Source organism: Clytia hemisphaerica, unplaced genomic scaffold (genome assembly GCF_902728285.1).
Source record: "Clytia hemisphaerica strain Z4C2 unplaced genomic scaffold, Clytia hemisphaerica genome assembly, whole genome shotgun sequence".
NCBI classification, from domain to species: Eukaryota; Metazoa; Cnidaria; class Hydrozoa; order Leptothecata; family Clytiidae; genus Clytia; species Clytia hemisphaerica.
This window is the reverse complement of record NW_027104499.1, coordinates 183,642-206,415: the sequence shown is the minus strand read 5'-3', so window position 1 is coordinate 206,415 and position 22,774 is coordinate 183,642. Positions and strand designations below refer to the sequence as shown.

General features: G+C 34.7%; 1 protein-coding gene across 1 annotated transcript; it reads right to left on the bottom strand.

Moving 5' to 3' along the window:
- Positions 1-14,500: 14,500 nt before the first annotated feature.
- Positions 14,501-22,268, bottom strand: LOC136821709 (uncharacterized). The gene is made up of 2 exons (XM_067077915.1): positions 21,836-22,268; positions 14,501-15,917 (listed from the first exon to the last, which is right to left on the bottom strand). The coding sequence occupies exons 1-2, from the start codon at positions 22,236-22,238 to the stop codon at positions 14,992-14,994; spliced, it is 1,329 nt and encodes a 442-aa protein (XP_066934016.1). The 5' UTR covers positions 22,239-22,268; the 3' UTR covers positions 14,501-14,991.
- Positions 22,269-22,774: the final 506 nt, after the last annotated feature.

The window sequence follows — 22,774 nt, the reverse complement described above, 5'->3', positions numbered from 1 at the left end:
TCAAAAAGATTGGGTAGAGTAATTTTCACTTTATTACAATCTGAAATACCGACGCCTACTTTGCATGATAATCAAGATGAAATGTTTTCTGATTTTTTGGATTTCAAACTTTATGTTACAGAGACACTCTCTTCCTTGAATGAAAGGGTTGAGAAACAGAATTCCAGCTTAGAAATGAAGGATGTTGTGATAAAATTGCTGCAACAAGAACTCAATAAAACGCAAGAAAGTTTGAAAATTGCTCTTGTACACAACACAGAACTTTTCAAAAATATATCAAAAAATCCAACATCGAACGAGGAAACTGTTATTAAAAATCACAAAAACGATGATGCTATATATACAATAAAATTCTTGATGACATCCCATTAGACACTACAGTTGATAGTATTCCCAATTCGCGTGATGAGCACTATACAATTCAAAACCAATTAACAAGGTTTAGAGAGAAAATGAGACATGATTTTGCTCTTAAAAACTATCGAAAGAAAAATCTCTCAATAAGGGAAAGGGGAAGTCTGAAAAAGTAGTTGAGAAAGTAATTGAGAAAACTGCGGATAAAAGTAACAAGAGTGACAGAAGAGAAGAGGTGATTGTTTGCGGAGACAGCATGTTGAATAATATTGTTGGAAATGGACTCTCCAACAAAAATGTTAAAGTTACAGTGAGGAATTTCCCAGGAGCAAATAGTGACGACATGATCCACCATATTCGACCGCTGGTGAAAAGGAAACCTAAACGTATCATACTTCATGTGGGGACAAACGACCTGACCAGTGGATGCAATACGAAAGAGAACCTTGACACCATTCGTAATTTGATAAATGATCATAGTCCGTCAACTGAATTGGTTATGTCACAAGTCTTGGTGAGAGAAGATAAACCAGGGATGAAGAGTATTGTAAAAGGTATAAATACTGTTATTGAATAATCAAGGACGATTGGTTAAAAAATAAAGCGAATCAAGCTGAGAACGGTATCGGCTTCATATGAAAACTCATATATGACCACCGAAAATTGTCCACAATGCTTTGCGCGGAAAAAAGTTCGCGGTGAAATTTTCTTCGCACAAAGCATTGTGGACAATTTTCGGTGGTCATATATGAGTTTTCATATGAAGCCGATATCGTCTATTAACATAATCTGAAAGATTTCTACTCTACCCTGCGTGAGGTGTACGGGCCAACATCCAAAAGGCTATACCAAATTCGCTCGAAAACCTGTACTCTATTGATAACCGACAAAGAGATCAAAGATTGCTGGGTTGAGCATTTCTCTAATCTCCTGAACATGAAGTTTTGAATGAGATCGATTAAATGCCAGTCGACGACGCACTGGACGTTCCTTTCAATAAAGATGAATTCGACAAAGCAATAAAGAACACAAAACCCGGAAAAGTCCTGGTCGTGTAATTACAGGGGTATGTCACTTCTGAGCGTTGTCGGAAAACTTCTCGCCGATAAGACTATCAACTCTGGCTCTGAAAGTGTATCCTGAATCTCAACAAGGATACCGTGAAGGTCGAAGTACCATCGATGGTATTTTCACCGTACGACAACTCATGGAAAAGAGCAGAAAACAACACCGCAAACTGTACATATCTTTCATAGACTTCACTAAAGTCTTTGACACGGTAAACCGTCAACTGCTTTTTCAAATCTTGGAGAAATTCGGCTGCCCTCCGAAGCTAATAAATCTTATCAAACTTCTCTACACTAATGTAAAATCTCGTCTCATATTGTCGATGGTGAGTTATCCAAGCTCTTTGATTATAGAAGTAGAGTAAAGAAGGGCTGTAAACTTGCTCCGACTTTGTTTAGTATATACGCAGAGGTCCTGCAAATGGTTTCTTTTAAGGACATCAAACATAGCCACTCTATTCTGACAAGATTCTGAACAGCAAGAAAGTTCTTTGATTCGAGACTAAAAGCCAAGTCAGAAGTTCTGTATGAATTTCTACGTGAAGCCCAATATGCAGAAGACAGTGTTGTGACGAGTGACATTGCTGTGACGAGTGACATTGCTGAGACGAGTGACATTGCTGAGGGTCTACAAGAACTTCTTAATACATACAACACAGTGCCCAAACGTTTTGGTTTAAGAAGCTCTTTTTACGGGTCTGATAATCCTTTTTTTGTGGACGAAACACCGTTAAAAATGACGATCGTTTTAAATACCTCGGCAGTTTTTTGTTCAATGACTGTAAACTGAATGTAGATTTTATGCCTCGTGTACAAACTACATCAAGTACCTTCGCTAGGCTTCGACAACGAGTTTTCGATGACCATGATTTGACAGTCTCCACCAAAAAAAAAACAAAAAAAAGATCGAAACAAAACTCTTCAACCACGTACTTTCCAACAACATCAAAAATCAATTAGAGCGATTATATCAGCAGTGAGCAAGTTTTGGCTATAGCGCCAGCATTGATGATATCGAAATCTTCCTTGCTAAAAGTCTCTTACGATGGCTTGGTCATGGCCTCGAAGAGAAAAACTTGGACGGACTTCCCCGTCCAAAACATTCGGTTCCGCGGCAAAAAGTAACAGACGTTAAAACGCGCTAAAAAAGCGGTTTTCGTCGAACAGGCTAGGTTTGTAGTCTTGGCAACATTCCATGTCTCAGACAATTTATACGCAAATCTCTAATTGTCTCTGTGGTGGAGCGTAGCTATTTTTAGCATTTAATCTAGCTCAACCAATGAATTTACATAAAAGAGAAGGAAAAACAAGTCTATTGGTTTGCGGCACGGTCCTTCGAAGTAACCGTGTTTCCGCCCCAGACTCTTTTCTGCGCGCTCAACTAAAGTGACATTACATTTAACGCATCAATGCAATGGTATCTTTTATTTTTAAAAAGAGCACTTGGATTTTGTCGCAGAAAACTGGGACTGGGATCCGAAACGAAATGAAGCCATTCTATTGGTTAAATTCAAGATTTACGTCACTTCTAACCATAGAATGGCTTCATTTCGTTTCGGAGCGAAACGGAACCGTTACGTGCGAACATGGTCTGAGACATAGAATCGGTTAACTGAAACAGACCGACACACGGCAAGTTTTTTCGAAATATAAAAGATGCCCGGGTGGGCTGGTCTATTAAAGGCTAAAGAAAATTCACAAATGAGTTATTTTTTTGCCAACGGACGATAATATCGTCTATGTTATAAATAGACTAGAGTCTACTTCTGACTTATCTTTGCTTTCTGATGATTTTAATGGCGCTGAGTCCAGTGAACTTTCGCCATCTAGAAATTTTTCAGTTTCGTTTTCAGAAATTAAATGAAAAAAAACAAAACAATAAATTTACGAAATTTATTCTAAAACCCCACCAAAGTTTATGAAACTATGATAAAAACATGGAAAATACCTCTAAAATTTGAGAAAAAAATTCTAATAGTTATTTTTTTTTTCTTTCTAAAAAGGGACTGGATCTAGTCGTTTGGATTTGCTACCACCTCAAAGCAAAGCAATTAAATGGAATCGGCCAAATAATACCCGGCCAGCGCCATCAAGTCTATCAAAAAGCTTTGAGTCGTCCCCGGACTATGTTATAAACTGCCGGAAATTTTCTTTCTAAATTTGGAAGGGATCTAAATCCGGTATCGGATTACAGGCGATGACAATTCAAAATGGTGGCAGTCAAATGCACAACACACGTGAGGCAGAATTAAGAGGACGCATCCTATCTCCCATGCTTCTAACCAAAGTTGAATTACAAACAACAGAAAGTATATAATTATCAATCATTTTCCAATTCATAGCCTTGTTGGTGTGAATTTTAAAAACCTTATTTGTTTTCCCTATCTGCATGAGGTTTTTTAATTATGATCAGTTTATTTTTTAACCTACCTGGAAGCCCGTTCGTTTGTCCATCTGTTACCAGCTTTTCTCGAGATTGGCTCATTAGTTTTTTCTGATTTTTGGCACAAAGATGTAAAATGGCAATGCCTAAAGTGTGACGGAGCCCGATTTCCGAAAAATATGCTGGAAAACCGGATATTGGAATTTTCTTGAGATTTCATCATTATTTTTTTCTGATTTTTGCACAAAGATGCGTATTAGCAATGCCCAAAACATGGCCAGGTCCAATTTTTGAGAAAAATTCTTCTCCGGCCGAAAGTGCCGGAAATATGCCGGAAATCGCCGTTTTTCCAGATTTTCTTTGGTCTTAATTGTGATTTTTTTTGTTTTGTTTTTCACTTATAATAAAAATATAAAAAGATATTGTTGATAATAAATCCCAATGTTTTGTTGCCAGGACAGCCAATTATCGTACTGGAAAACGGGTTTTCTACAATTTCTTGAGTCGTACTTAATATTCCATTCAGCATCTTTTCCATTCATGTCTATATGTTCTCTCATTTGGCTTACTTTCATTATCAGGTAGGTCCAATCGGCATCCAGCTTGTTTGTTCTTCCTTATCGGCGATCCAAAAAATATCTGCAATCTGATTGGTTAAAAAGAGTACAATATATCTTGTATTTTACATGTACAAAATATAAATTGACGAAAAGATGCTATTGCATTGTAGCGGTTGCAGCAATTTAACGTCACTTTGCTACAAAAGTGCCCTGCGCTTTTTTCCAACACAAAAAGTACATTTTTTGGGTCACCGATAAACCAGTTATCAGACATTTGCTCGTACAATATGGAAATATTTCACTCGTTCCGGATTTTCCGTATATTTTAATATTGTACGGAAAATCTCGGAACTCGTAAAATATATCTCATATTGTACTTGCAACTGTCCGATAACTATTACATATTGGCACGTGGAAAGAAAAGAATATAAAAAAGTAAAGGTAATATTTTTTCTGTTACAGAGTGATGAATTTTGTTAATTGCCAAATGCACTTCAAGGTGGCATTTTTTTGACACAAATCATGAAGCTGAGAAGGAGGCAACACTTTGGTATGGAATTTTTCTTCTCAGTCTTTTCATTTGTTTTTTCAAAGAGAAACTTGTTCTTAAACCCGGGCTGAGTCAATTAAACAACTTCAAACGAAAATTGTATTCCAACTGATTAAACCTAATCATTTGCTTGATTTTCGAATGTAATCGAATGGTTGATTCCTGAATATATGTTTGATTGTGTTCGATTGCATTCAATTAAGTTCAGTTGGTTCAATAAATGGTGAATTATGTTTGATTGGTTCTCTCTGTCGAGAATGCAGGATTGCTATCGTACACACCCGTACACAAGAACTGCAAAGAATGTTGGCGTGATATCATGTTGAATAATCTGCAGCACCAAAAGAATGGTAACAAAATGTTTAGTACACTAATCATACTTTCACGTGTAACTGTTTTGATGCTGGAATTTGTAATTATTTAACATGCCATTGCACCCAGCAGTAAGATAAGCAATCAACCAAGCATAATGAGACATAAAATTGTAACATAAAAAGCGACAGTGAAAATTGTAAAATTGCCAACTAAAACCTACTCAGATGTGATCATCCATCTGATTTAAATCAGGGTGGGTTTTGCTTCTATTCCAGAGATCACCTTTCAGTAGAGAGTAGACCTGAGCTGTCTTCTCTTGACAAATACCTTATTTGCGAATTCAAAGCTGGTTCAAAACATCTCATTCTTTGTCTTCTCTATCGAACTCCTACAACCATGAACAAAATATTTGAGACAAAATGGATTTCCCCGCATGATTTTAAACACCACAAATTATTTTTAAGCGCGTTAAAATACAGTTGGAATTAGAGTTTTAACTCTGAGTTTAAACATGAGACTTAAGAAAGACCTTAGGAACTCAGGATTTAAAAGCTCAAAATTTGCTCCAATATGACTTGGAATATAGCCTAAGCCACCGAACCCCTTCAAAATCGAAATATTAAAAGAAAGAAAGTGGAAGTGCTAAAATAGCAATTCTCGCCCGAACTTTAAATTCTGAAAAACCTACGATGTTTCTCCTACATTTACTATTTTTCTTGGCGATTACAATGAAAAAAACTCAAATTGGTGGTCTGGCGATGTCACTAATTCTCAAGGTGTGGAAATTAGTGACATAGTACTACAGTATATGGTTGCATCAATTGATTGACGAGGACACTCACTTTCGCCAACGTTTCTTTACTATGAAGAGCGCTTCTTTGAAATCATAGGAGAGCTTTTTGAAACGATTGGAACTGCTCCACTTTTACTTTGGAAATGCTGTAACTCACCTAAGAATCCATCAGAAGCGAATTTACAAAAAAAATACTTCTAACGAATTCATAATATTCATGACGTAATGTTTCCTATTTTATTTTAGAAACAAAGCAAGTTATTTCCGTTGTAAAGAGTGCTCGATGTCAACAAAAAGTCGAAGAGCTGTATCAATATCATAATTTTATTTGTCAGTAAAAAAATACACTACTGTCAGTTTCACGCTGAACGATTGTCAAGTGTAAAACTTCTTCGAAAAAATCTCAACAAATGTACAAAAGTTGTAATCCCTTAGGGAACATATTGATTAACTATTGACAATAAAAGGTAATAAAATGCTAAGAATAACCGTAGTAAAATGTAAAAGTGTAAAAATGTAAAATAAAATTTGTTGCTATGGCGACATTTAGAAATTAATTCAGTTCTTTTGTTAAGCAACTTTAAGGTATGTGTACACCTTTTTTCCGATTTTTTGTCAAAAAATTTTTCTTCAGTTAAAGTGGAAGTAAAGTTACTGGATTTCATTTTGGTAAAATCGCGATCTGAAAATCTTTTTTTGATCCAGAGTTATAACCATTTAAATTTTAAAACAAAGTTCGTCTTATGATGGATTATTTACTCAAATAATTGTCTCTTTCGGAAACAACAAAGAGAAAAGAGAGAATTCAGCTGATGTTTATTCTCACATCTATTGAATAGTAACATTTTTGACACATTTCTCTGATTACTTAATTAAACAGTAATTATCTCGTCAAAAATTTCAAATTGATGTAGAAAAAAATGAAATTTTACCATACCATACTACTTTTAACGAGGTTAAAGTCACCCATAGCATTTAGCTATGAACTTAATTTTTTTTTTATATTTTCGGCAAAGAATTGAACTAAAAAAATGTCTTAGGATTTTTAAGCGCGTTAAAATACAGTTGGAATTAGAGTTTTAACTCTGAGTTTAAACATGAGACTTAAGAAAGACCTTAGGAACTCAGGATTTAAAAGCTCAAAATTTGCTCCAATATGACTTGGAATATAGCCTAAGCCACCGAACCCCTTCAAAATCGAAATATTAAAAGAAAGAAAGTGGAAGTGCTAAAATAGCAATTCTCGCCCGAACTTTAAATTCTGAAAAACCTACGATGTTTCTCCTACATTTACTATTTTTCTTGGCGATTACAATGAAAAAAACTCAAATTGGTGGTCTGGCGATGTCACTAATTCTCAAGGTGTGGAAATTAGTGACATAGTACTACAGTATATGGTTGCATCAATTGATTGACGAGGACACTCACTTTCGCCAACGTTTCTTTACTATGAAGAGCGCTTCTTTGAAATCATAGGAGAGCTTTTTGAAACGATTGGAACTGCTCCACTTTTACTTTGGAAATGCTGTAACTCACCTAAGAATCCATCAGAAGCGAATTTACAAAAAAAATACTTCTAACGAATTCATGATATTCATGACGTAATGTTTCCTATTTTATTTTAGAAACAAAGCAAGTTATTTCCGTTGTAAAGAGTGCTCGATGTCAACAAAAAGTCGAAGAGCTGTATCAATATCATAATTTTATTTGTCAGTAAAAAAATACACTACTGTCAGTTTCACGCTGAACGATTGTCAAGTGTAAAACTTCTTCGAAAAAATCTCAACAAAATGTACAAAAAGTTGTAATCCCTTAGGGAACATATTGATTAACTATTGACAATAAAAGGTAATAAAATGCTAAGAATAACCGTAGTAAAATGTAAAAGTGTAAAAATGTAAAATAAAATTTGTTGCTATGGCGACATTTAGAAATTAATTCAGTTCTTTTGTTAAGCAACTTTAAGGTATGTGTACACCTTTTTTCCGATTTTTTGTCAAAAAATTTTTCTTCAGTTAAAGTGGAAGTAAAGTTACTGGATTTCATTTTGGTAAAATCGCGATCTGAAAATCTTTTTTTGATCCAGAGTTATAACCATTTAAATTTTAAAACAAAGTTCGTCTTATGATGGATTATTTACTCAAATAATTGTCTCTTTCGGAAACAACAAAGAGAAAAGAGAGAATTCAGCTGATGTTTATTCTCACATCTATTGAATAGTAACATTTTTGACACATTTCTCTGATTACTTAATTAAACAGTAATTATCTCGTCAAAAATTTCAAATTGATGTAGAAAAAAATGAAATTTTACCATACCATACTACTTTTAACGAGGTTAAAGTCACCCATAGCATTTAGCTATGAACTTAATTTTTTTTTTATATTTTCGGCAAAGAATTGAACTAAAAAAATGTCTTAGGATTTTTAAGCGCGTTAAAATACAGTTGGAATTAGAGTTTTAACTCTGAGTTTAAACATGAGACTTAAGAAAGACCTTAGGAACTCAGGATTTAAAAGCTCAAAATTTGCTCCAATATGACTTGGAATATAGCCTAAGCCACCGAACCCCTTCAAAATCGAAATATTAAAAGAAAGAAAGTGGAAGTGCTAAAATAGCAATTCTCGCCCGAACTTTAAATTCTGAAAAACCTACGATGTTAAAGTCACCCATAGCATTTAGCTATGAACTTAATTTTTTTTTTATATTTTCGGCAAAGAATTGAACTAAAAAAATGTCTTAGGATTTTTTTTCTAATCGAGTTAAAGCTTCACAATTTCAGGTTAAGTGGAAAAAAATCGAGAAATGAATGATTTTATTCCAAATTTTAACAATTTTTAAGTTTTCTCGAGTTAAAGTCGATCCAAAAAAAAATCCTAAGACGTTTTTTTGGTTCAATCTATTGGGAACATAGTATCGAAATTATTTTTTCAAATTTCAAAAGCTATGGGTGACTTTAACTTCTTTGAAGTAGGTAAGGTTAAAATTCTTAAGATTTTAATTATATCCTGCCCAGTTTTTTAAATTCAGCTGAAACTTTTACCATTAGAAAGAGAATATTATTGGCTTCCAGAAAATATATACTTTTGATGTATAAAAATTTGTTGTTCTAAAGATATGATCAATTAAAGAGAATGTGTCAAGGAAGGTGAACACATACCTTAAGTTTGAAGTTATTATATGATACTTTTCAGTCAAGCATAAATTACAATTTTTGCTGCCATTCCGGTCTATTTTATTTTATTCTTTTTTATTTATTCTTTATTTAAAGTTGGGTACTAAAAATCTAGATTTTACAAATAAATATAAAGTCTAATTAAATCCAACTTAGTAAAAAAAAAAAAAAAAATAACAAAATATTAATTAATAAAGTTAAAATCACATTAAAAGTAGAGTGAACCATATTTCTAAATGCAACCTTTACAGGTGCATATAGGAGAAACAGATTTCAGAGCAGACTTGAAAGATTTTAGTGAATCTAGGTTCTTAATATCGGATGGTAATTTGTTCCAGGTAGAGACTGCTCTGAAATCGAAAGTATTTACAGCAAAAACACTATCATATTTTTCATATAATGGTAAAGCTAACGTATGACCAGAACGGAGGGTATAAGCAGATTGCCCTGTATCGAAAATATCATGCATAATGCTAGGTCCGATGTGCTGGATTGACTTGAAAACTTCAACGGACAGAAGTTTTAGATTGCGTGCATGAATAGTCTCTACATTACAATATGCTAGTAAGTCCTCATAACTAACACCACTACTGTTTTTAATAGCACGGAGTGCTCTGTAGTGGCATTTGTCTATAAGGTTGCTTCCCCCTTTACCACAAAACATCCAAACCAGGGGGCAATAATTAAAAGGTGACAAGATATAAGAGTTTACAAGAATCTTAGTTTGATCATCAGACAGAAAGCTTCTCATCCTACGAAGAGCCCTTAATTTTTGGTTGGATTGTTTACAGAGCTCACTCACGTGGGGAAGAAGAGAGATCTTATCATCGATTTTGAGCCCTAGAAGTTTCACAACCTCAACATTATTTAAGACAATATCCTTGATTTTCAAAGAGAGATTTTGGTTAAATGTTCCCGGGTATATCAGCTGGAATTTTGAAGGGTTAGCAACCATAGAGTTATACTCAAACCACTCTAATAAAATTTTCAATTTGTTTAATAAATTTCTATTTACATCGGCAATACTCGAGCCCGTAGAGGATAAAGTATTGTCATCGGCAAAGTTTGAGATTTCTTGAATAATGTAAAATAAATCATTAATGAATATGTTGAATAATAAAGGACCTAAAATAGATCCCTGGGGAACACCTAAGAAAATATCAAGCCAAGAACTAAGATGTGAACCTATACGAACACGGTGCTTTCTATTGCTAAGGTAACTGTGCATGAGTTTAAGGCTGTCATTTCCGAGGCCATACGCTGAAAGTTTGGCTAACAGGAGGTCATGAGGTAAGCAGTCAAAGGCTTTCGATAAGTCAATTAGAACAGCACCCACTTTTTTATTATCAGCAAGAGCATTTTGCCAATTTCTTATTAAGTTTAATACGGCATGCTGAGTGCTATGCCCCTTCCTAAATCCACAAAGGAGTCTTGAAAACGAAGATTCCAAATGCTCATTAAGCTGATCTGCTAAGAGAAGGGGGCGTACGGGGGTCGCAGACACCGAAATACCGACGCATATTTCTTGGATTACCGTCAACACCGACAGCAAAATTTGGTAAAATCCTTATTTTTGTCACCGCATGGCATGTTTGACACCGAAATACCGTCACTTTTTTCTTCAAACACCGAAACACCGACGGAAAAAAGGGTTAATACCGTCACACCGCCAAACCCGTACGCCCCCCCCTAAGATACGTTCAAAAGTCTTGGAGACGACAGGAAGTAAACTTATGGGTCTGTAATTTGACTTATCAGTTGAGGAGCCTTTTTTAAAACTTGGAATGATGTCAGCGAGTTTAAGCCTATCAGGAAATGTTCCTGATGAAAGACAGTCATTGAAGCAAAAAGTTAGAAATGGGACACACGATCTGGCAGCAATTTTAAGCACTCGAGTCGGTATATTTCCACTTACAGATTTCTTTGGCTTAAGGCTCAAAATAGCTTTGAGCATGTCACAGGAAAAAATTTTCGATTTCCAAGGTTGGAAATTTCAAGTTTTCTTAGTTGGAAAAAAGATAAAATCCAATGGAAAATCCAACCTGAAAATGTGAGACATTCTCCAAGGTTGGAAATTTTGCATTTTCCATGGCTTGGAATTTTCGTAAATCCAGGTTGAAAAAAGCAAAAATCTAAATTTAACAAGGTTGGAATTTTCGTGAATCTAGGTTGAAAAAAGCCAAAATCTAAATTTAACAAGGTTGGAAATTTCGAAAATTCAGGTTGAAAAAAGCCAAAATGCAAAAAGTGATGGCAGAGATGTGGAAAAGAGATTTTAAACAAGGTTTTCTTTTTGTGAACAGTGACTCGCTAGCCTAGGCTCGATGGCTCCCGGTCAATCTCTCGTTATTGTTCGCACAGATACGTGGTTGATCTTAGATCACTCACACAGCTCAGCAGGGTACTATTTGAAACTATGACACAAGTACCCTATGTGCCTCACTGTGCGAACTCACTGCGATTGACCGAGGCCGCTCCAAAGAGACGCCTCACCTGACGGAAACTTACAGCTTGACTGCTCACATTATAGCCTAATATCTAGGTTAGCTATACATCAAAACAGTTATGAGCAAAAAATCGCTTGTGGTTTTTCCAAGGACATGCGCAGAAAATGGTTAGAAAAACGTAATTTCCACATGGATTTTTAACGTTTTCCAAACTGTTTGGAAAAACACAAATTTCCAACCCAAAAAGTCTAGTTTCCCAATCGAAAGAGTTTCAATGTCACAAAAATGTAATTTGGAGAAACACAAATTTCCGACCCAAAAAGTCTAGTTTTTCAACTTGAGGTATCAAATTTACTAAAATATGTATTTACACATCGATTTTTGACCTTTTTTTTCAATTCCCAAACTGTTTGGAAAATAAAAATTTCCCACCCAAAAAGTCATGTTTTCCAACCAGCCTTGGAAAATTGTCATTTCTACATGGGTTTTTTTCACTTGATTTTTCAAGGGCATTGGTTTATTCTACAAAACCTATGGGTAATTTACGTTTTCCAAATCAGCTTAAGGTAATCGCTCAAATTTCCAACCTTCAATTATAAAACCAAAATTTCCAACCCAAAAATATTGAATTTCCAACCTTGGAAATCGAAAGTTTTTTCCTGTGTGTCTTGCTCTCCAATTTGGGAAAACTCAAACTTAGCCTCAGAAGTTTTGTGTTTAAGAATTTCCTTTCCTTTTCTACGGAAAGACCCCGGTTTTTGCCAGCAGTGGCAAATTTCATACAACTTTTGTCTAGTTTAAATTTGCCACTACTGACTAAAAGCGGGGTCTTTCTGTATAAAACATTACGTCATGAATATCATGAATTAGAAAATCGACTTAAGTGATTTTGACATTCTGGTCTGTAAAATACAAACTAAAGCAGATGTCCGACCCTAAAATTCTTCAAGTCATTAACGTTTGCACATGTACATATCTCGGGTAAAACTTTCAAGTTTGTAGCAATGGCCAATCTCGATGTTTTAGGGGAGATACTCCAATAGGAAGATACATGAAGGGTTAGTTGTTTGGAAGAAGTATCTGTATTGAAATAGAGCAGGGAAAATCGTAAGAGAAATAATTAAATGTATTGTTTTCTGAGACAAGAAAAATGGCGACAATTGAGCCTTTTGACTCTGAAGGAATATATTCTAAGTTGAATGATAATTCTATATACAAGTGTGGCGAATATGTGGTCACTCCTAAAGAATATAAGTGGTTTAGTATAGCCTTAAATTGGGGGAGGGGCCGTATACAGGAGGGCGTATAACCTATCATAGGCTTATTACAATAACTATCACAAGCGATATAAGCACTAAGTCGTCACAGCCATGATAGCTAAAGAAGAAAAAGGTGTCAAAAATGAGCCCAAATACTAGGTCCAAGGGCTTGGGGAGAATATATTGTATGCGAGCAAAATGTAATGCAAAATACGTACTAAAACATATAACAGTAAAACAAAGCCTGGCAATGATTATAAAAATAAGTACCAAGGCGAAAATAAAAAAAATGTAGTGTTTCCAAAAACTGGCCGGGTAAAAAAGAAATTTTTCTGACCCAGCCGCAGACTATGGGTTCATCTGTATGGTTCATCATAAAGGAAATTTGACCGTTCCAAGCTATCAAACGACGTCTGGTTAGATATTCCCGCTTGTAAATCAAGTTTTGTTCGTTAGTAGTTGATACATTAGTATTCAGGGCTTACTTCATACTGTTTGTACATAAAAGTTATCTTTAAAGTTCTATTTCAATGATCAAGTTATCAAAAATAGCACAAAAAAAATTTTCCGGCCAGCCGTACGAGAGCCTTTTTCCTTTACCCGCATTCTGGAAACACTACATTTTTTTATTCTCGCCTAAATGCATATGAAAATATAATAAAAATAAAAACATATACAAAAGTCCTATCAAAATAACAGTAAATATTACTGGAGACATACCGTAGGTACTAGTGTGTAAACTCTACAAGATTTAGATTATTTTGTTTCACAGGATTTTCTTTTCTCATACAAATGTGTTTCGACATTATACTTACAATCATAGCCTAAGTATCCGTATTTTGACTCCAAAAAGGTGAGCGTATCATTTGGCACTTGGTACCATTCTCCTTCGTATCTCAATTTTTTGCTCGTTGGAAAGATAGCTGAGAGTGGACATCGCAGATGACCCTCAGAGCCATGTAAACAAATCATGACGTCATTCTCAACGCATGTATAAAACTGAATATCGAGACTGACATGATAGTAATTTGAGGCTCGGAAAGGTTTTGTACCGTAAAGTGGATCGTATATTTCAATTTTTTCTGCATAATCAAAATCCAAGTTTTCTTTATTCAAACTGACAGGCCGAGCTTTGTAGACCGTACCTTCCAAGAAAGTGTTGAGCTGTTTAAGTAATTTTTCTTTACGGCCATCCTTTTGAACAAGGCACGGGTCAGTTGGGTAGTTGGGGAAAAATACACCCATATCAAAATCGTCATCCCAAGCAATCATTTTCCCGTTATCTCTGTACGCAGCTAGAAGTGTCCCATTGTCTAAGAACCAATCATATTTATGGTTCTGTAAAAACTCTTTGATTTTAAGAGATAGCTTGTTACGTAGCGGTCCGTATTTTGAGGCCCTTTCACTCAAAGTTTGTATATCCTCTCGTGTGTAACAAATATTTATGTTTTCCATCATTTCAATTTATTGGTTTCTTCTTTACGAACCTTGCAGTAATTTCTTTGTTATTATTTGTATTTTTGCTGTTAAAAAAGAAAAAAAACGATGCATTAAAATTGTCACCGTACAAACTTCCCTTAAAAAAATTAAAAACTCGGAGGTGTTTTTTTTAGAAATATTGCACGATTTAATGAAAAAAGAAAAAGTCCAAATTGAATAAGCAAACGTAAGGAAAAAAATTATTTTTCGGATTTAGAATTGTGATCCTCTTAATCTACGCTTTGCCCCAGTAAATGCATACAGCCTCCTTCCATAACTACAATCGGTGATCTGAGGATCCAAAAGCTCAAAACCGGTCCAATAAGTCTGTAAATATTGCCAGGAAGCCAGAACCCTCCCAAATTGAAATCTCCGATAAAATAAAGTACAAAACCTAAAATTGGCATTCTTGCCAGAGCTTCAATTTTCAAAAAAACGGTTAAATAACCAAAAATTGCCTATATATGTTAAATGGTACTGATTGTAGACGAGCGAGAGCCAAAGTGTTCATCATCATTTTACTCAGATCTGAGCCCCACTTACTCACATTTACATTTTGCAAAATAATTTTGACTTTAAAGTCAAATTATAATAATTCTGTTTTAATCTTTATTCGTTTGTAAACTTGCGTCTCCACAGGAGCAAGAAGCTGACGATAGCAAAGCAAATGCACGAAAGTATCGTGAACCCATAAAAACTTTCCTGGTACATTAGAAAAGCGGTGAAATATCCGCAACACATAAACGACTTGGCAACAACGTATCGTTGTGATTCTATAAAGCTCTTTGAATCTGCTGGTACCAATGAAAAAATCAACCATTTTGAATAAACACCTGATCCAAACCCAAACAAAATATTCAATCCAATACAAGAAGTAAATAAAGTGAATTTAATTGCGTCCACATTGAGAGGTATATTAATTGAGATTGTTGCAAGAGAAAGTTCCATCATTGCAAATAAAAAACATACGATAAACAACAGATAAAAAGTTAAACGACTTTTTAAAACTCGTTGTTGAAAGATGAAATTTGCGGCGCTGAAGATGATTGCTGCAATACCAGTTAAAACACTGATTCGATTGATGTTCCATCCGAAATTATACAAAGCGATCATGTTGTTCATCACTTCCATCATAGAATCAATGTAACTGATGAAGCCATCCGTGAAAATCAACACAAGGAGATTGACGTTGGTGAGAGTATCCATTAACGTCCAATCAGACTTCTTGCTGGACGGAGAAACATCATCCTCATTATTGTCATTCTTATATTTAGCTACAAAAATATGATAACCATCTTCTTTGGTCAGATCAGTAACATTAATGTAAACGAGTAACGTGTAAACCAGGACTAAAATGATTAAAACCAGACTGATGCAGTTGTATTGGTTGATTTCTATTGGTCCAATGTAGAAATGAACGCCATTGAAAAGGACGGGTGTACAGGGTGCAAGGGCGTATATGACAGAAGCTGATATTTGATAGATGGATAGCACTTTAGCAAATTCTTCCTTTGTGTAAACTCGTGCGAATTCACCTGAAAAATGACAAAACAAAAGTATTGTGCTGTTGTGTCTTTAAGTCGAAAGCTTTTGAATATGCTGCCTTGTGATACCAATTTTCTGATAATACGTTCCCCTAGTAAATTCATTTGTCATTTAATAATCGAATCATTGTCCATTGTTATTTGTTCTGTTTTGAAATTTAATGGAGGAAGATTGATTAGTAATAGATGCAATCACACGATAACGAGTGCAGTGCCGTAGCAACCGGGGGAGGGGGCAAGAGGGACTTTACCTCCCCCCTCCCACTAATTTCTTGAGGGATGTTCCTTAGCTTTCCAAAAATGTATAACAAGTGCTTTGACTAAAAAAATCGAGCGACCTCAAAAAAACGAACAAATTTCCCCCTACTAGAAGAGCTGATGGAAAAGTTTTGATAAATTTACAGACCAGATATCTTATTAAAGCAAAAGTCAAAAATAAATCTATAGACTGTACATAATGCGCGCATCAGATTGTTTTTTATCTTTTTTCTGTTTTGTTTTTCTGGTCTGGGATTCGAATTTCGAATGTAAAACATTGCATTGAAAACGTTCGAAACGATCGTTTTCGCGCGCACATCAATATCAATCAGATTATTAACTCGCCAAGATTTCCTTTGCGAACCGGAAAGCGGTTGGTAGATCATTAAACAGACCTATACTACCTGGGGTTTTGTAGAGGTCTGCGATTCAGACTAGCAAACAAGTGAAAGATCGAAAGTTGTTTCGAGATGTGACCCCACATTCTATTGATTTTGAAAACAAAAAAATAGCAAAGTTGATTTCGAGCAAATTTACGATCGAATGTTTTGATTATAAGATAGAAAACGAACTACAGTTGACGCTCTCCAATTCGATCTTCAAGGGGAATTGGATTTTCATCGAATAAGGGAGCTTATCGAATAAGGGAGCGTCGTTTAGAAGAGTTTCTTGTTGACGGGGACTTAAAATTTCATCGAATAAGGGAGCATATCGAATAGTAGAACGTCGAATTAGAGAGCGTCAACTGTATTTATTATAAATATAAAAAAATTCTAAAGAGTATCAGTAAAAGTCCCTTAAGTTTGAGGAATATTTTTTTATCTAATGTATTTTCATTTTTTCAAAACCTTTTTCTAATCTTGTCGCACTTGTTTTTACTACATCAGCATCATCAGACCTTTCAATCAAAACAAAACCTTTAAATAAATTACAAATAAAGTAACTGCACTAATTATGTGAAAGTATGATAACCTGACCTGAGGACAGAGACGAAACAAATAACTCATCATTGGTAATAAAACGCATGAATTGGACGGTTTTTGAGGTTCTTTTAAAAGGAATTAGAATAGCTCAAGCTGTTTTCAATTAGCTATTTCATCAGTAGACTCTTATTATAGAAACAGATAATTGCTAAATATTTAAATTGGAGAGCGTTAACAATATTGAGGGAAATTTTGGTCGTTCTCATTAAATACAAACTACAAAGAATGCAGGTGCAATTAAACTTTTCAAAATAACTCAAGCTGTTTTCAATCAATTTCCATTAATAATCTATTCTTCTTTTGCTAATTTAGATTATGTTCATAAAGCCCCGTTTACATCGTACAGTAAAAATATACTGATTCCATTACTATTGCAGGGGGTGGGATACACACGCTTTTTTATAAGAACGTGTCGACCTCTTACCTCGTCGTATCATCTTCTTTTTGCTGACGTTTTACTGAGAGCGGGAGATAATATAACCTCTCGTGCAATGCTGGACAAAAGGTTGTAGACAAATGAAATTTCAGTGAAAAATGATGAGAAATACACGTTTTTCTTTATAAGGAACACGTTTATAAGGAACTCGAGGCTGAAAATGGTTCAAAAAATAAGGAATTGTTAAGGAACTGCTCAGGCTGAGAATAAGTGGATTTGAAAATAATGTACCTTATTGGGACTAATTTGACCAAATTTTGATCTTTCAAGGGGCAAAAAGTTCAAAATTTCCTATGTAGTAAGGAACTCGATAAGGAACTTTGAGACTGAAATTCTCTGTAAAAATAAGGAACTCCAGGCTCAGAGCAAAGTTAAGGTTCCTTATAAAAAAAAAACGTGTAGAGCAAAATGACTTTTCAATGTGTCTGAAAGGGGGGGGGGGGTTCAGGGGTATCCGATTCCGCAATTCCGCCAATTTTTTCTCCAATTTCCGTCAAACCGTCTTAAATTGAACCAAAATTCCGTCACCGAAAATTCCTTTGAAATTCAATATTTTTGTCGAAAACTCCGCAAATTTTGAATATTTTTTACCAATTCCGAAATTCCGCAAATTTTTTTGCTAAATTCCGTTTTTCCGCACTAAAATTGTCTAATTTTCCGTCTCCGTCAGAGAACCCAATTTCCGTAATTCCGTCTAAATTTTCTCCAAAGTCCGCCACTCCGTCCGAAAAAGGGGCCGATTCCGCTCCTCCGCCAACCGTGAAACCCCCCCTGAAAGGGGATGGAAGTTAAGAAAAACACTTTTGAAGTCGTTGCATTGCTGACGTTTTACTGAGAGCGGGAGATGCGTCAACGTTAAACATAAGTTAAGCCTGGGATACGAGATTGATTATGCATGCTGGTCAATAATATGATGCCCTGGGGCGGGGGCTTGTGACGAATGATCTCCTTTCCGCGACTAAGCGTTAGGCAAACTATCCTTGAGTCTGAAAATTTAAGAATTGCAAAGAAAAATTTTGATGAAGAAGAAAATGAAGACTTTTGCAAAGAAGAGTATTTCAGCTTTGAAGAGCTTAATTTCGGCGAAGAAGAAATATTTTGAATAAAGTTTTGTAGTAGATGCTGTATCTTTTACCGAACTAAAAATATATTTTCAGAAAATTTTTCTAAAAGCTTACTTGTCTCAAAATCTTGAAAAATGTGCTTTTTGACCAATTTTTCATCGCAATTGTTCATAGAAAAACAGCTATTACTTTTGATGCACCAATTTAGAAAAATTTTCCGAAAAATATAAAACAGTTCAATTCTTTGCGGACAGTTTGAAAAAATTTTGAAACAAAAAGGTTAATCACCCATTAAAACTTAGCACTTTTTATAAAAGAGGGTGATGCAACATATTATTAACGTCTTTTTAAAGTTCATAACGTCATATTTTTGCAATTAAATTCTTAATTACTTTGAAGGGATTTGATCAAAAAGCAATTTGTAAAGCCAATTCTTTGTTAAAGTGTAAAGGAACCTGAAACATAACTTTCATGCTCAAATACCAAATTAAATTTTTTAAGAGTCTTTTCAATTTAATGGTCAAAGCCCTTAAGTAATGAGTTCTATTAGTTCACAAACAGGTCAGGGAAATATTGCAATTTTTACCCAATTTTCAAGATTTGTATTTTTTTGGAAAAATATGAAAATTGCCCGCAGGGGCTATTGTAGCGCTTCGCTATCGGTTATTCTTGTAGGACTATGAAGTGAATGGAACTAGACCATTCCTTGAACATCCATGATGCAACGCTTTATAGGTTGAATATTTTTACACCTATTTTACTCTACATTTAATTGTATTTTTTTTTACAAAACAGACTTTTTTTACTACTTGATTCTACCAAGGAAATTCAAACACGGCTACTTTGTTAGTCTCAAAGACTGGACTAGCTTTCATGGCTACCTTTTGTTCTGACTTGAATAGAACTGATATTTGCTTTCACAGTGAGTATTTACGAACCGTGGTCATAACGGCAGCTTGTCAGAATGTTTTTATTATGGAGAGGTAATTTCATTCAATTATCTTGTAATGAAATTGTCCTATTTGTTATTTGGAACTAGTATTAAGGTCGTGGGACGTTATGAATTCTAAAACCAGGGCTTGAGTTGCTTTGGGAGGAAAATTTGCTGCCACGGTGAATGTGAAGGTACAATAATGACCTTTACGATACCCACATACCCAACATTCCTTCTTTACCGGATTTCCTCTTAAAGTCTAATCTAACGAAAAACTTTCTTTAGGTACTAAATAACTTTTGACTAGTCAAGTCTTTGGGACTAACAAAGTAGATATGTTTGAATTTCCTTGGTGGAATCAGGGATATGTTCCCTGGTAAAAATTCTTGAAAAGTTCTTGAAAAGATCTTATCAAGAAACTTTGCTTATTCTTTTTCAGTTTCTTACTACGAACGTGCCAAGATCTTTCAAGATCTTTAACGATCTGATAAGACTCTTTTATAAGTTTTGAATAAGATTCTTGTCCCTTACAGCAAGGAACTTGAATAAATATTTATTCAAGTTCCTTGCTTACAGTGATTCATGATCTTGACGGAATCTTAAGTAAAAGTAAGTCGGAGGTGACCTGCAGGCTCCACTTTCGATAGCTGAATGTAGGGGAGGGATCGCTCCATTTACTTGCTGAGCATCAAGCAGAGAGGCATCAAGTACCATTTTAGGAATCTTTGGTGTGACCCGGCCGGGGGTTAAACCCACAACCTTGCGCACCGTAGACGGATGCTCTACCACTGCACTACGGTCGCTGACGGAATTTTACTACTATCCCCGTTCAGTTATTGAATAAGGGCCGAAAGCTTCGCTCGAGTGACAGCATTCAACTGATGACCTCGTCATTAATCAACTATTTCATTAGTACAGTCAATGATAACACACACACAAAAGAAAAAAACCACTTACCGTATTTCGAAGAGATTGCTCTCCTTGAGTCTAAAGACTCCTTCTTATGAAAAACAATCATAACCAGAAATTTACGTGCTTTTAAGATTCTTAACTCAAACTTGATAAGAACCACTAAGAATCTTAAAGCTTCTTTGCACATAATAGTTAGTTAAGATTTGGAAAGTCTCTTTATAAAAACTTTACAAGTTACGCAAAGAATCTTAGACTATTTTATGGCTCAAGATTTCGTAAGATTCTACTTAAGAACTTAATAAGAAATAATAATTATCTTACTATAAATATGCGGGAAGAATCTTTAATTCTTAACGATTTCTTTACAAGATCTTTAAAGATTTTTTTGTTGGAAGAAATTTTCAAGATTGCCTAAGAATCGTTATAAGATCTTACAAAGATTTTATAAGATTCTTACTTGTTAAAGATCTTGAAAGATCTTCAACGATCCTTTCAGATCTTATTATATTAAGAATTTTTACCAGGGTATAGCGGAGCTGGATAACGCACACTTAAAAAAGCCTTGTTCTATCTCTGTCCCTGACATTAAAATTTGATATGAAATTTAACTTTTTTAATTACAAACTCGTGAAATTTGGATTTCCTCTTAGCCAATGATTCTGCTGCTGCATTTATCGTTCACGATTAAAAACTTTTAATTATCAAGCGGTTCTGTAAAACATTGGTGAATGACAATTTAAAAAAATGAAAAACATTGTTTTCATTAGTAAAGTTATAAGAAGTTTCTTCTCTAAGATTATAAATAGTACTTTTTCATTTGAAATACCGCGCTACACCGCGGGGTGCCTCACTTTCTAACTGATATTTTCAGATAGCAAGTCGGTATGTCTGATTATGGAAAACATTTCAAGTCAATTGAAACAATATTTGTCAAAATATTTACATCCGAAATTTTTAAAGAGAAATCATAAAAGCTTCTCAAATTCATAACACACGCTGATAAAAATATATTTCAGATTTACAAGGAAGCTTTTGGGGTATCTTCTACAAATATTATTTTGATGAAAAGCGGGAACATCATAGCAAAATATGTGCAAACGTACTGTATGAATACTTTGTCTGCTTCATTTTTCTTATAAAAACAGAACACTCAAGGGGACAGAGATGGATTTCTATTATGAACAGTTTACAATAGAAAAGACAAAGAAGCAATATGTGTGTCTGAAGATGTCGTTGCTAGCCACAAAAAATGTCTGTTTTGTAAAAAAATATACAATTAAAGCTGTGACTTTTGTCTCAGAATTGTTAAAAAATTTAATTACCTGCCATTGCTGGTTGGATTCCGTCAGAAACTCCGCACAAAGTGCGACCAATAATCGGAAAGTATCTTGAATACGGTATCGTATAAAACACGTTTCCAATTACTGAGAACATCGCTGTTGTAAATGCAATACGTCTTAAATGCCGTGTCCGATCCATATATCGTCCAATAAACATGGCAGACGCAGCAGCAGACAGAAACATGACAGCCATGCTAAAAGAGTAAAACAATTTTGCATCGTGTACTTTTAACGTGTATCGATAGTAATAAAGTGCTGACACAGCAACAGCAGAATATTCAAATGCGAAGAGTGATCTTTGCATGACACCAAGGATTGTTGTTCTTCTGCGTTTGACCAACCATGAAGCAAGGATTTCATCTTCTAATTTATTATGCTCCTTCATTTTATAATATTTTTATTATCAAAACACCTTTAAAAGACAGATTTGAAAAAATTAACCAAAAAAAACCCTAAAATTCCTTTGGGTCAGTTTCTAGTGTGATTCTACACAAATTTTGGGCAATTTGGAGCATTTTCGATACAGGTTTTTTTATAAGAACAAACTATATAAGAAGATAAGACTTCGATGTACCAAATGTTAAGAACAAGTTAAGAATTTGTCGAATTTCCCAAGAAATCGGGTGTTTTAGGGTCCGCAAAGCATTAAAATGTTCTTAACTTGTTCTTAATATTTTTGGCCATCTAAGCCTTATGTTCTTATATAGTTTATTCTCATAAGAAAAAACATGTAATAGATCTTTCATTCCCATTGGGATTTAGATTGAAGTTTTCATTCCCATACTAAGTGCAAAAGCTCAACCGGGGCACTGAGGCCGGGTTTGTCGATGTGAGGTTTCAAAAACACGTTTTCTTTGTCAAAAGTTGTCTTTATTAATTCACTTCAATTTCTATTAACGAAGTTTTCAATTGACATCTCAA

Bases quoted from the DNA above. Each gene is read 5' to 3' on its own strand.
- LOC136821709 (XM_067077915.1), bottom strand. From the start codon at position 22,238: ATGAAGGAGCATAATAAATTAGAAGATGAAATCCTTGCTTCATGGTTG. The intron at 15,918-21,835 runs GTAATTAAATTT...GTCATTTTTCAG, and splicing joins AATCCAACCAGCAATGGCAG to GTGAATTCGCACGAGTTTAC.